At 34.6% G+C, this 14,705-nt stretch overlaps 1 protein-coding gene across 3 annotated transcripts; it reads right to left on the bottom strand.

Moving 5' to 3' along the window:
• Nucleotides 1-10,509: 10,509 nt before the first annotated feature.
• On the bottom strand, nucleotides 10,510-13,977 carry LOC147544179 (pentatricopeptide repeat-containing protein At1g11290, chloroplastic-like). 3 transcript variants are annotated; one of them, XM_086636970.1, is made up of 3 exons: nucleotides 11,190-13,977; nucleotides 10,899-11,091; nucleotides 10,510-10,752 (listed from the first exon to the last, which is right to left on the bottom strand). In XM_086636970.1, the coding sequence occupies exon 1, from the start codon at nucleotides 13,723-13,725 to the stop codon at nucleotides 11,575-11,577; it is 2,151 nt and encodes a 716-aa protein (XP_086493096.1). In that variant the 5' UTR covers nucleotides 13,726-13,977; the 3' UTR covers nucleotides 10,510-10,752; nucleotides 10,899-11,091; nucleotides 11,190-11,574. The 3 variants fall into 3 exon arrangements, with proteins under 3 accessions (XP_086493096.1, XP_086493097.1, XP_086493098.1); XM_086636971.1 differs by having other exon boundaries at nucleotides 10,899-11,094; nucleotides 11,190-13,910; XM_086636972.1 differs by having other exon boundaries at nucleotides 10,899-11,103; nucleotides 11,190-13,783.
• Between the last annotated feature and the right edge of the window lie 728 nt (nucleotides 13,978-14,705).

Below are 14,705 nucleotides of genomic sequence, written 5' to 3'. Positions count from 1 at the left end.
CTCAACTCTATATGGAATGATCATTCGTGTTAATAAAAAGTTGATTGTGCAACTCCAAACCTTTCTTACCAAATGGGACAGTGTGGTTCTAATAGAGTACCTGTTTTCGAGTCATCTTTAAAACAAATAAAAGGAAAATAGGTGTCCTGCCATTTAACTATATCATATAATATACTAATACATCATTTATCTACGAACCTAACTGATTAAGTTGTTACTTGCAACGTAAACTAATTCGACCTAAAAAAACATAACTTTTTCTAAATAAACCAAACCGAGATAGTTTAACAACCCTTCGAAGTACAAACTGAACTAATTGGATGTAATACTAATAAATCGATTGGAATCTTACCTTTGCACCGTGGAGATTGAAGTTTAGGAACATCTGCTGCCACCAAGTCTAGGTTTAAAAATCAATCTTCTTGTATAGAGATGAAAGTCTTAGCTTTTCCGTCTTGAATATGGTGTTAAACTACCCTGAACAATTCATACCTACATCATAAGAAAATACACCAACATTCATATCTTGTTATCTACATCGTAAAATCTATGCGAAAATCAAACAACAAAAAAAATTAAACGCATCATTCAAGGTGCATGTTACCTGCTATTGAATCTTGTCAGACAGTGTAAAAACGGGAAATTGGTTTAATAATATTTCAAGAATCCTATACTTAAAATGGACCTTCATAACCATGAGGAAACCAGGTATTGTAAGGAACAGGTTACAGATTTGTCATATGCTATGTCGAGCCCTAAAAAATTAAGAATTTAACTACACTTATAGTCTTGTGTACTCAAAATATACTAAAGATCACCATGCTCTATTTACTCAAATATACCCAGTGCCTTGTGTACTCAAAGAGACTCAAAGATATAGATTAAAGAAACTAACTCTGAAATATCTATATCATCAAGAAGCCTCCCAAATAACATTAGACAACACCAAAAAAATATTATACAAAAAGTCCAATTCATTGAGGAAATGTATCATACAAGCTTTGTGCATCTTATACTATACAAGGAGAAGAATTCATTGAGGAGTTCTATCAAACATGTTTTGTGCTACTTATTAAAATAATGAATCTTACTTCACTTACCAGATTGAACATAAACAGTATAAGAGTAAGCAAAGTATTGCAAAAAAATCAAAACATAACAATTTAAAACTGTAACAAGTTATTACATGATTGGACAAAGATAGAACAATACCTGGATTGGTCGAAGACTAAAATCTAGAAACAATATCTTCCAATAACCAGAATTACAAGAATCCAAACAACAATAAAAATTTCAGCTAGGTAATGAAAGAAGGATGTGAGAAATTTTGTCCCAAATTTTGTCTGTTTTAGAAAGAAAGACGAAAAGAGATATACAATTATGATTCAGTCATTGATGAAAGTTTGGGTTAGTGATTTTAAGAATAAAGCAATTGGAGATAGGAATAACAAAAAACTAATTAGATCGGAAGATGAAATTAACAATAAAGTTGTAATAAGATTGTGGAATAATTACAGAGACTTTGAGAGAAAATTGGAGTAACAAAAATTAAGAGAAGAGGAGGCAGAGGTAAGAAAAGTAGAGTTAGATGGAAGAGTTAAATGTTGTCTGTTCCGTTTCCCACCAGTTTTGAGAAGGGTAAGATGGAAGGGTTAAATTTCGTCCTTTGATTTCACAAGAATTCTAGAGAACTGGATAATTAGAATTAATGAACCACATTGAGCGAGAGAGAGGATGGAGAGAGATTGAAAAGAATTTGAGGAGTTAAAGGAAGTTGAAACCCAATTGATAGTGGAGGAGGAAGAAGGATTAAGGTTATGTCCTAATCAAATTATTTATATCCTAGTCAGATTATGAATTTGTCCTAGTCATATTGTTTTACATTAATTGTGTCCTAGTCACAAGGATCTGTTTTGTATAATAGATATTTTGAGGTTTAGTGTTGCACTAATGAAACTAAATATGAAATCAATAGGAAAGAGCTTGTTATTTTACGAAGTTAGGATGACTATTTTTTATCTTCTTTTTTTTGGGCAAACATCAGAATCATCTGTGTCTTTTACGAACTTCATTATAAATTTGAAGGTCAGGTTTCCAACACTGTAATTACTAGGTAGATTGATGTGAGATTGTAGGATTTTTGATTTCTCAAAACTTTAGCATTCCCTCATTATGTTGTAAGCATTCATTCTCGAGAAATAATTTGGCACCAGTAAGCTTCAAGTAATAGTAATTTTCTACCAGACGGATGTACTTCGTGTTAGGTAGGACAGGATCCTTTACATGGTAATCTATATCTATATAACAAAACACAACTTGGGTTGTTGCTGGGACAAAATTAATGAAGCTGACTGGGACAAAATAAATACTCCAGGAGAGTGAGTAGGACAATCACATAGATATAACTGGGACAAACTAAATCATAAATCTCGACCATCTATTCTTCATCTTCACATTCTAGCCTTTGGTTTTAATTTTCTTCTCATAATCCCAACTATTGAACTTCCATCCCACTCATAACTACAAATATTGAACTTTCATCCAAAGTGACTCTATGTAACTCTTTCGGTTTTAATCTTCTTATAACTACAATTATTGAACTTCTATCTCAAAATGACTCTTTATAACTCTAATTCTCTTAGATTTTGCAATGGAGCTTTTAGTTCTTGTTATGTGATGCAGGTATTTTTGTGAATTTGTTTTGGAACTCAACAAGCTTGAGGATTATATAATCACTGACTGAAGCATAGTATTAAATATGTTATTTTTTCAATTTTTCTTTGTGAATCCCCTCTCTTTACATTACTATTGATAGGGTGCACATATAGGTCGCTTCTAGGCATTCGACTGCTTCTCCTTCCTTTTTTGGCCTATTATTCTCTTTAGTACACTGAAGTAACATAAGTATTATTTATCTATCTTTACAGCTTTACTTGTTAGTGTTCTTGCATTGAAGTTTTACTCATAATGAGTATGAAAACCATTAGTTCTCTACTGTGCTTTCTAAATAATTTATATTATATTGGGAAAATAGAGGTGTCAAAATTTGCATTAACACAAAAACAAAGAGGGTTCACTCAAATACTAATTTCTCTTCGTCAGTTCTAAGTCGATAAGTTGTTGTCAGTCAATACAGGGAAAGGAAAAAAATCATTAAATATTAAATCCCAGGAGAGAGATTAAAGTGATTTCCATCATTGAGAGTATAGTGGGAAGAAACGATCGTTGTTGTAAGCTCATAATTGCAATCACCCTGCAAGCCTCGCCATATTTTTGTTATGTTTAACTATGCAAGTGTTGTGAAACAATTTCGTACAACACTGAAGCTATACTTGAATTATACTGGGCAGTTCGAGTTTATTACGAGTTTCATTTTTCTAGAACAGATAATGAATGCAAGTTTAACCCCTTTCTCTTCGGGATTAATTCCACACAGACTTTTGGAGTACATGAATTTTGTTTTGGATGATGCTGAAGAGGTGAACATCAAGAAGGTAACAATACAGGTGTGGGGCGCAACAATCTTCACCCTACTTCTCAAGATTTCCCTATTGTCTTTCTTTGATTTCTCTATGCAGTTTTTTCTTTCTCAAAGTATCATTTTCTATAAGAGATTATTCTAAAAGATGACAACATCCCTTTATTCTCTATTTTTGGGTGGTTATCTTTCTTTGTTCGAGGTACTTCATGTAACCATAGAGAATTTATAGTTATATGAAATATGATATTGTTATTCCCTAAAGATTCACGTGTTATTTGCAAATCTATACTCATCTATGATACATGTAGTTTCTCCTTGTAGAGAATTTTAAAATATGATTTACTAGAAACTTAACGAACATATATTGTTTTTTGCGTTATGACAATGTTGGACACAATGTAGTTTCTTTTCAAGCATGAACCAACACCATCCTATTTTCATCTAATAAATTTATTTGTCTTCACTTTGAGTTTGGTTACAATTTTTTTTTTTTTTGCTTTCGCATCGTTTCTTGACGTATCACCTATAAGTTCAAGCAATACTATGTCATTTATGTATATCATTCTAACATATTATTGTACTAACTCTACAACATCAATCAATCACATTGCTAGGTTCCTTAATCATTTGGTATTTAAGCATTGAGGCTAACCAAAGCACTGGATTACATCAGAATTATTACTATAGTTTAAGTAGTTTTCTCATTCACCATTCGATTAAATTTTTTGTTTCACTTGATCTAGCATTTGTTTTCGTAAGTAATTACAAATTTTATTGTGTCGAAGACAGGGGATATACCTAGTGGTGAAATATAACAGGTTGTGGGTGTACAAATTTAAATTTTGTTCAATTATACTACAGGCACGGCGCTTTATTACCTCATCAATAAACAAAAACTTCATTGACATGGTTAATTGGACTTTATTTAGATAAACATTTGAATTGATATTGCATCACTACAATGCATGAAAAGGTCTTAACCGTCTATCTTGGCTTCTTTCTATAAGTCTCTTTTCTTCCATAATTTTTTTATCTCTTGTAAATGTCAAGTTTTTATTTATCAGTTGTCATTCCCCATTGCCTCCCAGTTTGCGATAATTTAAAGGTTCTACACCAATGTTCTCATTTTGGGTGAGAAGTTAGACATCATAAACTCATATTGAGTTACGGGTACAAACTCACCTGGGAGGCAATGGGGAATGACAACTGATATTGCATCACTACAATGCATGAAAAAGTCTTAACCGTCTATCTTGGCTTCTTTCTATAAGTCTCTGTCTTTCATAATTTTTTTCATCTCTTGTAAAATGTCAAGTCTTTATTTATCAGTTGTCATTCCCCATTGCCTCCCAGTTTGCGGTAATTTGAAGATTCTACACTAATGTTCTCATTTTGGGCAAGAAGTTAGAGATCATAAACTCATATTGAGTGACGGGTACAAACACACCTCATAATGTGTTGCTCTTTCTCCAGAGGTAGATGAGTTGCAGAGAATATCAGTAACTTTTCTTTCTTTGTTTTGTTAGAGTAGTAACTTTTTTTTATATCTAATTTGTGTATTGTTCTTTCGCTTTCAGTCATCAAAATCTTGACGCAATATGAATAAGTATCATTAGGTTGTCACTAGAAGTCAATTTCCTATTGATTTTACTAATTCAAACTCCCGAATACTATCTACACATGTTCATTGACCGCGTTCTAGTAATTGTAATTAGCTTTTCTAATCTTTCTTTTCATATTTCTTCACTGAACTGGAAAACAAAGAATTCAATAGTTTTTGTCCCCTCCTACTGTATTCATTCAACTATCTCTCTAACTTTACATATCTTCATAATTCCCATTGAACAAAATAGATATAACCATACTTATTTTTCCTTTTCTCTCAATATCTTTCTCTTCATATTTCTTTTTTGAACCAAAAAACATATTATGGAATTTATTCAACATATTTTGTTGCCCCCTCCCAACATATTCATTCAATAAATTTATTTTCTTCATATTTCTTACTCCCTAGACTAGCATTCAATGAAAAGAAAATATTAGTGATTTGAAAACGTTTTGATCAGACTTTTGAAAGTTTTTCTTCTCCATGTAACTCATGCTCCTTCCACAATTTCTGTTAGGGTTCTTGACTCCATCAAAATTAATTCAGGTAGCTCTCTTAAAATCGAAGGTATTTTTCTCTTTACATCTTTTTTTAGATTTTTTATATTTGTTTTACCTTGTGTGTTCTCCATTTTTTTTTCCATCCGATGTTCTTTTTGTAGTGATGTCTTATCCGATATTTCAGATCTTGTGTTGATTGCTCAGAGATAATAGTTCTTTCGAGGTTTGAGCTAATCGTCGTTGTTTAGAAAAGTGTCAAATTCTTTGTACATAAGTTGATAAAAATACGGTTGGATGCATTTGCTGATTTTTTGTTCCAATATTTAAATTAATTAAAAATAAGAACGTGTTATGTTCGAGAACAATAGCTATGGTGGTTCAACATCTAACAATGTAAACAGGAAACTGCAATTCAGTGTTGACTTATCTTTTAGTGTGAGAAAGAATCGTTACGGTAAAAAAAAACTCCTTAAAATAACAATATTTGACATTGCCTAAATGTCTGTGCAAAGTCGTAATTATTCTTTTTCTCCTGAATTTGTGACGCATAAAGTGTTTCACATCGTCAGCGTCGGAGGCATGGGTCATGCCTAGTACCTTTTAATAACAAAATTGTGTGAGAACTTTCTATTTAATAATATCAACAACTAATTTATTTCGAATATTGGTTTATATTTCAAGCAAATGTTTAGCTTTTAGATTATCATATGTAGGCCCAATCATAAATTCCCACCAAGCCCAGAAAAACAACGACCACGCCACTACCTCTCTACCATCGCCGGAGAAAGGGATGACCACCCTTCACGAGAGAGAGAAGGAAAAAGATAAAAGAAAAGAAGAAGAAATGTAAGAAGAGTGAGAAGAAGGAAGAAGAATTTTTTTTTAATTGTTCTTAAAGTTAAGGTTACTGGCCGAAGGTTGTGCTGATGATCTTCTACCGGAGAAAAATATAAGGTGGCAAGAGGGAGAGAATAAGAACAAGTGGGTGACAAACACCCAAAAAAACGAGGGGTAAGGGAGATGCCTCTATCCATACTAGGTTAACTTGTTTTGACCAAGTCTTGAGTAAAAATCACATTGTCTCTAACAAGTACAAACATTGTTTATAAAATTGCATCTATCCATACTAGGTCAACTTGTTTTGACTAAGTATTGTTGCACACTCGTCCATCTTTGGTCCTAAAATTTTAACTCACACAAACTAATCATTCACCAATGGTGTGGCTAAAACCTTGCGTCAAAACCATGCACCTTGTCAAGTCTTGTTGGTAACGTCTATGATGCATACCAATTTATATGTTCATATTCATTATAGTGGAGCATGTATAGAGGTAGCAAGCTTTCATTTGACACAAGTCATTTTCATAACAAATATGTCTGGTTAACAAAAAATGTTGATTCTCTGTGAAAATAGGTGAAGGAGAATTTTGCATGTATTTAAGAGAGTTGATGGTAAACTTTGAGTGAAAGATCCCCTGTTCCAAATAGTGGACAACTAAAGAGCTATTGGTCTCCTTAGCCACTAGGTAGCTTTCGTTTTGTATATACTTAGTTTTGTTTATAAGCTTCCACCATATACCATCTTATTTGTCTTTGTAGTTATGGTTTTGTTTGTAATATTACTTTACCGGATGACTTATACCTAAAGTGGCCACAAGTGTCGCACGGACCCAACAAGAAAGAAAGCTTGTGACAATTGACATCATAGATAGAAAGCTCAAAGCGGTGGCAACTCAAAGAAGCACTGAAGACTGGTCGGAGGACCTACGATGGAGGACAATTCACACGAAGGATGTGGTTGTAGGTGGCCCACAACTTGAGAAGAGGTTAGATTATTTAGAGAATAAACATAATGGGTGGACATGGCGGCGAAAGCTTTGGGAGCATCATTAAAGGACTTGTAAGGGAAAATTCATAACCTCGAAAGGAACAAGGTAACCTTATTGAAGAATTAAGTGAGAGACATATCCTTCGATGAAGATGTCAATGTCATCATTTAGTTGAATATGAAAAATGGTCAAGTAATCAAAATTCGACTGTCTTGCGGATCATCATGTTTACCTAGAAACCAATTACGATCTACAACTCAACCAGTCTCTACGTGGATAATCACGACTGAATTCTACAACGGGTTACACACAAAGAACTTTCGTTTGATGGGAAGATATGACTAGTGGGACTAGTGCATAAGGCACAGTAGAAGACCAAGCAAATGATGCACAAGGGCCTCATAAGGTGTCGTCCGATGATGCCGTACATTGTTCGGCCTAAGGCCTAGGCCATGCATAAGGTCGACGACACTGACTAGAAGAATCCCATTCCATGGGACTTGTTGGGTTGGTCAAAAGCCCGACTATCACCAAAATTTCTTGATTTCTTTATGACCAACTTTCATTTTGAAAATGACAAGTTTTCGTTCTACATCTACATGTTTACTATCAGGAAGAACTTCTTTCTCCCTCAAACGGAAAACAACTCAATAGATGCATGTTTATACATTCTTAATAATTGATACATGGCTATGGATGTACCTTTTCACAACTTCCGAATCCGTGGAGAGATAGTTCACTAATATACGAGGGCTAAGTAATTCGACTCATTCACATACAAATCATGAAGGTTTGGAATACATATTATGCAAGGAGACATTGGTTTTGCTAATTAAAATTAAAGGGTGATATCAAACTGTTCTATTTTCGACGTCATATACATAGTTAGGGCATTCGTCATAGTTAGCAGCTCTGTATCAAGGTCAATGTTTTCACTAATATCGTCACTATCATCAATATCAATTTTCTTACCGTTATCAATAAGATAACCATTAGGCTTGTCATCCAGTAACTTGTTCGGAAATACCGTAATTAAAGAAAGATAGGAGTTTGTCGCTAGGTATTTGACCAAATAGTTCAACAAAAAAAGGTATTTGACCAAATATGATCTATACAACTTGCTAAGCAGAGAAACTATAGACTCTAACGAATGATTGGAGTACTGACTTCACTAGGTCTAGAATCGTGAAAGTAACACTAATACAAAAAAAATGAATATTTCATTATAGTGAAATGTAGAACTCTCTTGCGCGTTCCACCATGTCGATGAAATTTTAATAAATTTGTATCACTTAGATTTCAACCATAAGATTGTTCCCATAATATTTCAATCATAAGATTCTTTTTAACTTGTTTTTTTCAATAAGCCACCATACCATCTTTGTATTCCCACATCATGAAAGTCTTTTCGCAATTCAATATTCTTAAAAATATGATTGTAGCAGCAACTTAAATATTTTTTCTAATTTAGTAAGGCTAGGGTGACCGTCCAAAATGACCGTCACCCAAACCGTCTGTGAGAGGGACCCGGGTTTCTCTCTCCTCACGTGGAAGTCACGTGAGGAGAGAGAAACTCGGGTCCCTCTCACAGACGGTTTGGGTGGCGGTCATTTTGGACGGTTCTCATAGAGTTTTTGTTTCTAATTAAACATCACCTATAATCTTGACGGTCATTTTGACCGTCCAAAATGACCGTCACACTTCCACGTGAGGAGAGAGAAACCCGGGTCCCTCTCACAGACGGTTTGGGTGACGGTCGTTTTGGACGGTTCAAAATGACCGTCACACTTCCACGTGAGGAGAGAAAAACCCGGGTCCCTCTCACAGACGGTTTGGGTGACGGTCATTTTGGACGGTTCCCATAAATTTAGCTCGTTATTTAGTCCGAATCAGTGAAATGACAGAATCCATAAAAATTATTCAACAAGCTCTGGAAGGAATTCCGGGGGGACCCTATGAGAATTTAGAAGTCCGACGCTTTGATAGAGCAAGGGATTCCGACTGGAATGATTTTTTGTTTCTAATTAAACATCACCTATAATCTTCATTGCAACTATGACCTTAAGACATTATCAACAAAAATCAGCTTTAGCTCTTACAACTATCTTCAAACTTTTGTTCAAGTTTCTTTCTAAAAACTTGTCTATCAACTTTGGACCCTTCATTAGTGGATCATTCCTGCCAACTTGATTTTGATTTGGATATATAGAGTGAGGGAAGTTGTTTGACTATGGATTAAAAAGACCATAACTATAAATGACACATATATGTATAGAAAAGATCTACTAACAATTGACAATTTTGGCACATACACTGATATACATATATATTTAGAGGAGATCTATAAATATAATAAACAACTTCGTGAATAGCTCTGTGAATAAGTAGAACTATAAATAACTCTCTACTTACTAGTGGCTGAGCAAAAAAGTAGTGTATCTTTTCTCTTTTTCCTATCTAGGATTTTTTTTTCCACTTGATTTTCCTCGTCTTTTGAAAGATCATTTCCCTCAGAGTTTCAAGAACAAAAAAAATTCCAAGTTCTCCTTCTCTCTAATTCCAAGTTCTCCTTCTTTTTGTCTAAAGAGGAAGTGGATTGTACTGTTCTCTTGTGTACATGTAGCAATTAGTAAGTAAATTCGGGAAATCAAACTCAAACTCCATTTTTCGCACTTACCTTGTTACCATTTAGAAGTGATTTTCACTTATTATGTGAAAATACAAGACGCCTTAAAATTACTGACCTGCACTTAATGATTGAAAATCACTTAACAAGCTATTTGGTTTGTGTGAAAACATTTGGATGTGAAAACTAAGTTACTCTAATGAAAAAGAAAATCATATTTTAGGTCACAGGAAATTCAATTGTCTATGTTTGGTATAACATGGGAAGAGAAAAAGTGAGAACATAGTAGAATTAAGATGATCTACGTTACGATCAAATTTTCATTTGAATGAGTCCATTTCAAGCGGGAAAAAAATGATGGTGCTGGTGGTTGAAAGTGGTGGCCGGTGATGGGAGGAGAGGGGGAAGAAAAAAAAATTATTTGTTTCTCCAGAAAATTTGACAAAATCCACAAATTCTTTTAAAAATTTTATACCCCGGAAAATTTTCTTTACATTATCTTTCTAAAATATCTACTTTCAAATGTTTTTCAAGATGTAAAATGAACGACTTAACTTGTTTTACAATTTTACCAAAAAAAAAACTTGTTTTACAACAAAAAAAATCTTTCTTAATACAAAATTTAAAGTAGGCGGTACCACATATCCTCCAAAGAATCCTAATTTCCGCAACGACCTCCATTTCTTCTTGGCGCGCGCCTTGGGCTTTATCTGATCAACAACAAACAATGGGGGAGTAAAGTTCTAAATTATGGACACTTTAATATGAAAGTTAGGAGTTAAGCATTTGAGACAATTCAACTTCACGTACGACAAATATAAAACGCCAATAGACTGATTCTCAGAACAAGATTTACCATGAAAAATGCAAAAGAAGAATTCAAGATTGTCCTCGTGACTTTTGGATTTATCTCGTACCACCTACAGACTGGTGTGTTTTTCAAGCATCTATTTCCGAGAGCGAACCTCATCTCATATTCCAGCTGAAGCATACATATTGTTGAGTAAAGCATCGCTCACCACTTTTTGGCTCCATACTGATGCGCTTCTCTGCTGGAAAATCTGCTAGATTAGTATCATAATCAAAAGAGATTAAAAAAATAAATAAATCAGTTGACCAACAACAAAGATTTATAGGGGTTCCAGACCTGCATCCTTTCTACGATTTTCATCCACATAAGACTTGATCGAAATCCTCTAGTCTCTAGGCTAAGGGTTTCAATATAGTGTTTAGGATGACTTTATTGGATCGGGATTCTGGTATTGTCTTCTTGACCTATGATTTATTACTCTTTCCTTCTTTAAAACTGCTCAAGTTCAAGTTCTCTCGGAAACCCACATTATTACTTCTAAATGGGAACTAAATACTAATGTTTTGAGATGAGAAGTGAAGTGCTTTCTGTACAGATGACATGGTCCAACTTCAAGTACGGTAAATGTGAAGTTCCTTGTACCCAAAACACGATTTACCGGGTAAATGTGAAGTTCCTTGTACCCAAAACACGATTTACCAGGAAAATGAAAAGGGTGAAATCAAGATAGTGATTGTGAATTCTTTGACTTATTCATCTTAATGTCCAACTCAAGACTTCCTAAGATGGTATATATATCCTCCCACTTTGGATGAGAACGATCTGCCACACGGAACTCATGTACCCGTCCATTAATCTCTAACCAGCTACAACCCGGTGTCTTTCTCAAGCCTCTGTCTCTGAGAACAACTCTCATCTTAGCAACCTCATCCCATTTTCCAGCAGAAGCATATATATTAGAAAGCAAAACATAGTTCCCAGCATTTTTGGGCTCCATACTAATCAGCTTCTTCGCTGCAAACTCTGCAAGCTTAGTATCTGAACCTTTTTTGCAAGCACTTAATAATGGGCCCCAAACCCGTGCGTCTGGCTCGAACGGCATGGATTTTATAAGCTCTTGAGCATCATTGACGTGTCCTGTTCGACCTAAGAGATCTACCATACAAGCATAATGTTCTTGATCAGGTAGGAAATTATAAGTCTCTGTCATCTCCACGAAACTTGCCCAACCTTCTTTTACCAAGCCAGAATTCACACAAGCCGTTAATAGTCCAAGGAAGGTTATCTTGTCTGGTCTCAATTTCGAATCCTTCATTCTGTTGTATAATTCAATGCAACGTTGCCAGTTTCCGTGTTTAGAGTAAGCACCGATCATAGAGTTCCATGAAATTGTATCTTTAACATCAACTTCTTCCTCATCAAAGAGCTTTTGTGCCATCTCTATACACCCACATTTAGCATAGCTATCTAAAAGTGATGTAACCACAGAAACTACCGATATTAAACCAGTCTTCATTGAGTACAAATGAAGGAATTTGACATGTTCTAGAGCACCCTGATTTACACAAGCAGGCAAAACATTTATTACTGTTGCAGAATCGAGTTTCACTCCATCAATTTTCATTTTGAAGAAGAGGGATAAAGCATCATCACATCGATCATTGTTTACGTATCCCTTGATTATTGAACTCCAAGAAACCACTGTCTTGTCCAAAAGAAAATCGAAAATTTTTCTTGCAATATTTACGTTTCCACATCTGGAATACATCTCGATCAATGAATTATGAACTGAGACTTGATAATCAGAACCACTTCTAATCACATGTGCATGTATCTGTCTACCCCTCTCAAAGGATTTTAACTCTGCAGCCGAAGAAATGGCAGCAAGTCCTGTAAACAAATCACTCCTAACACCCGACCTTATCATCTTCATCAACAACGTTAGGGCTTCCCCGGGGTCCCCATTTCGAGAGTAGGCCAAAATCATTATGTTCCATACAACACAATCCCTAATTGGCATTTTCTCAAAGAGTAATTTTGCAGTATCTAGCTTACCCAGTTTTATATACATTGTTAATAAAGCAGTATTAACAGATAAATCTTTAGATAAATTATATAAAACAATCAAAAGATGAATATACCTTCCGAGTCTAACTGAGTTCAAAATGACACATGATCTTAACAAACTAATAACAGTGCTTGAATCAGGTTCTAGTCCTTCCTTAATCATCTTCCTGAAAATCTCAAAAGTCTCCTCAGGCTCATTATTTTGACTACACTCCGAGATCAATGAATTCCAATACCACGAATTCTTCGTGGGCATTTCTTCGAACACGTTCTGTGCATTTCCATCATCTTCAAATACCCTGTACATTTCTTCCAAAGCATTACTAACTGAAACATCCAAATCATAACCCAGTTTTACAATATGGCCATGGATTTTTCTCAAGTTTCCAACATGGGTACAAGATTTCAGAACAAAATAATAACTGAGTTCATCTGGGTACATGGACTTATTAACCATATCTTGATAGAGAAGAAGAGCATCATCAAAATTACCAAACTTGAAGAGGTTTTTGAGAATTGTATTGTAAAGAAGAGAATTTGGGTCGTTTACAGAAGTGAAGATTTTTTTGCAGAGATGGAGATGACCAAGATTAGCATAAGAGTTAATGAGCTTTGAACAGAGAGTTGGGTTTTGATGAAGACCATAGACAACAAATCTTGCATGAATTTGTTGGAGAAACTCAATTTTGTTGCAGAAATCTAAGAGGCAAGAGAAAGAACTAAATTGATGGGATTGAGTGGTGGGAAGGTTTTTGAATTTAAATGGGAGGCGGGAGATAAGTTTCCTGCGTGGAGAGGAAAGCATGTTTCAGCTTCTCTCAGTTTCACAAAATGAGAAACAAGTGGGTGGAGTGGACAGAGACGTGCACATAGATGGAGGGGTTCATTTTAGTTTAGTTGGGCTTCCGATCCATAAGGGTTTAAATTTGCCCGTACTTATCATCATAGAGATGAGAGGAGCAGTTATGGTCAATTTTCTCTATCAGTTCTGACAGTTTTCAGACGACTTTTAAATTTTATCCTCTTCTTCATCTTTAGAGAATCTCCAATACAAAACTCAAAAAAAATCTATATTCATCCTATTCTCAAGTTTCAATTGAGATTTTCACTCCTAAGTGGCGAAAATAGTGAAAATAGAGATGCTCAACTTTTTTGTGTCTCCAATACAAAACTTTAAAATTATCTTATTTACTTATGTGTCATGGTTATTTTTGTAAAAGAAACCATTAGTTATTTAGGAAATATAGAAGACTCGATTTTTATTGGTTGAAAATCAAATGTTGATGAGTTGGACAATTAGAGATATCTCAAGAGGACACTCTAGAAATAAAGTGTCTTCTTGAGATATCTCTATTCCACCTTCGACACGTCATCTTAAAGATCCAAATAAAGTGTTGCATTGAAGAGAGTCTTTAAGAAAAAACTCTAAAAATCATACGTGGCACTCCGAGTTTCTAAGATTGAGTGTTGCATTGGAGATGCTCTAAGGAGCCTTAGAGCATCTCCAATGCAGCACTCAATCTTAGAAACTCCGAGTGCCACGTATGATTTTTAGAGTTTTTTCTTAAATATCCTCTCCAATGCAACACTCTATTTGGATCTCTAAGAAGACGTGTCGAGGGTGAAATAGAGATATCTCAAGAGGACACTCTATTTCTAGATATCTCTAATTGTCCAACTCATCAATAGTTGATTTTCAACCAATAGAAATCAAGTCTTCTATATTTTCTAAAATAATTAATTATTTATTTACAAAATTAACTATGCCACATAAGTAAATAAGAT

This window comes from Eschscholzia californica, unplaced genomic scaffold, assembly GCF_041429995.1.
Source record: "Eschscholzia californica isolate CP2 unplaced genomic scaffold, dmEscCali1.0.p SCAF_4, whole genome shotgun sequence".
Classification (NCBI taxonomy): domain Eukaryota; kingdom Viridiplantae; phylum Streptophyta; class Magnoliopsida; order Ranunculales; family Papaveraceae; genus Eschscholzia; species Eschscholzia californica.
This window is presented reverse-complemented; position numbering and strand designations above follow the sequence as displayed.

Bases quoted from the DNA above. Each gene is read 5' to 3' on its own strand.
- LOC147544179 (XM_086636970.1), bottom strand. From the start codon at position 13,725: ATGCTTTCCTCTCCACGCAGGAAACTTATCTCCCGCCTCCCATTTAAA.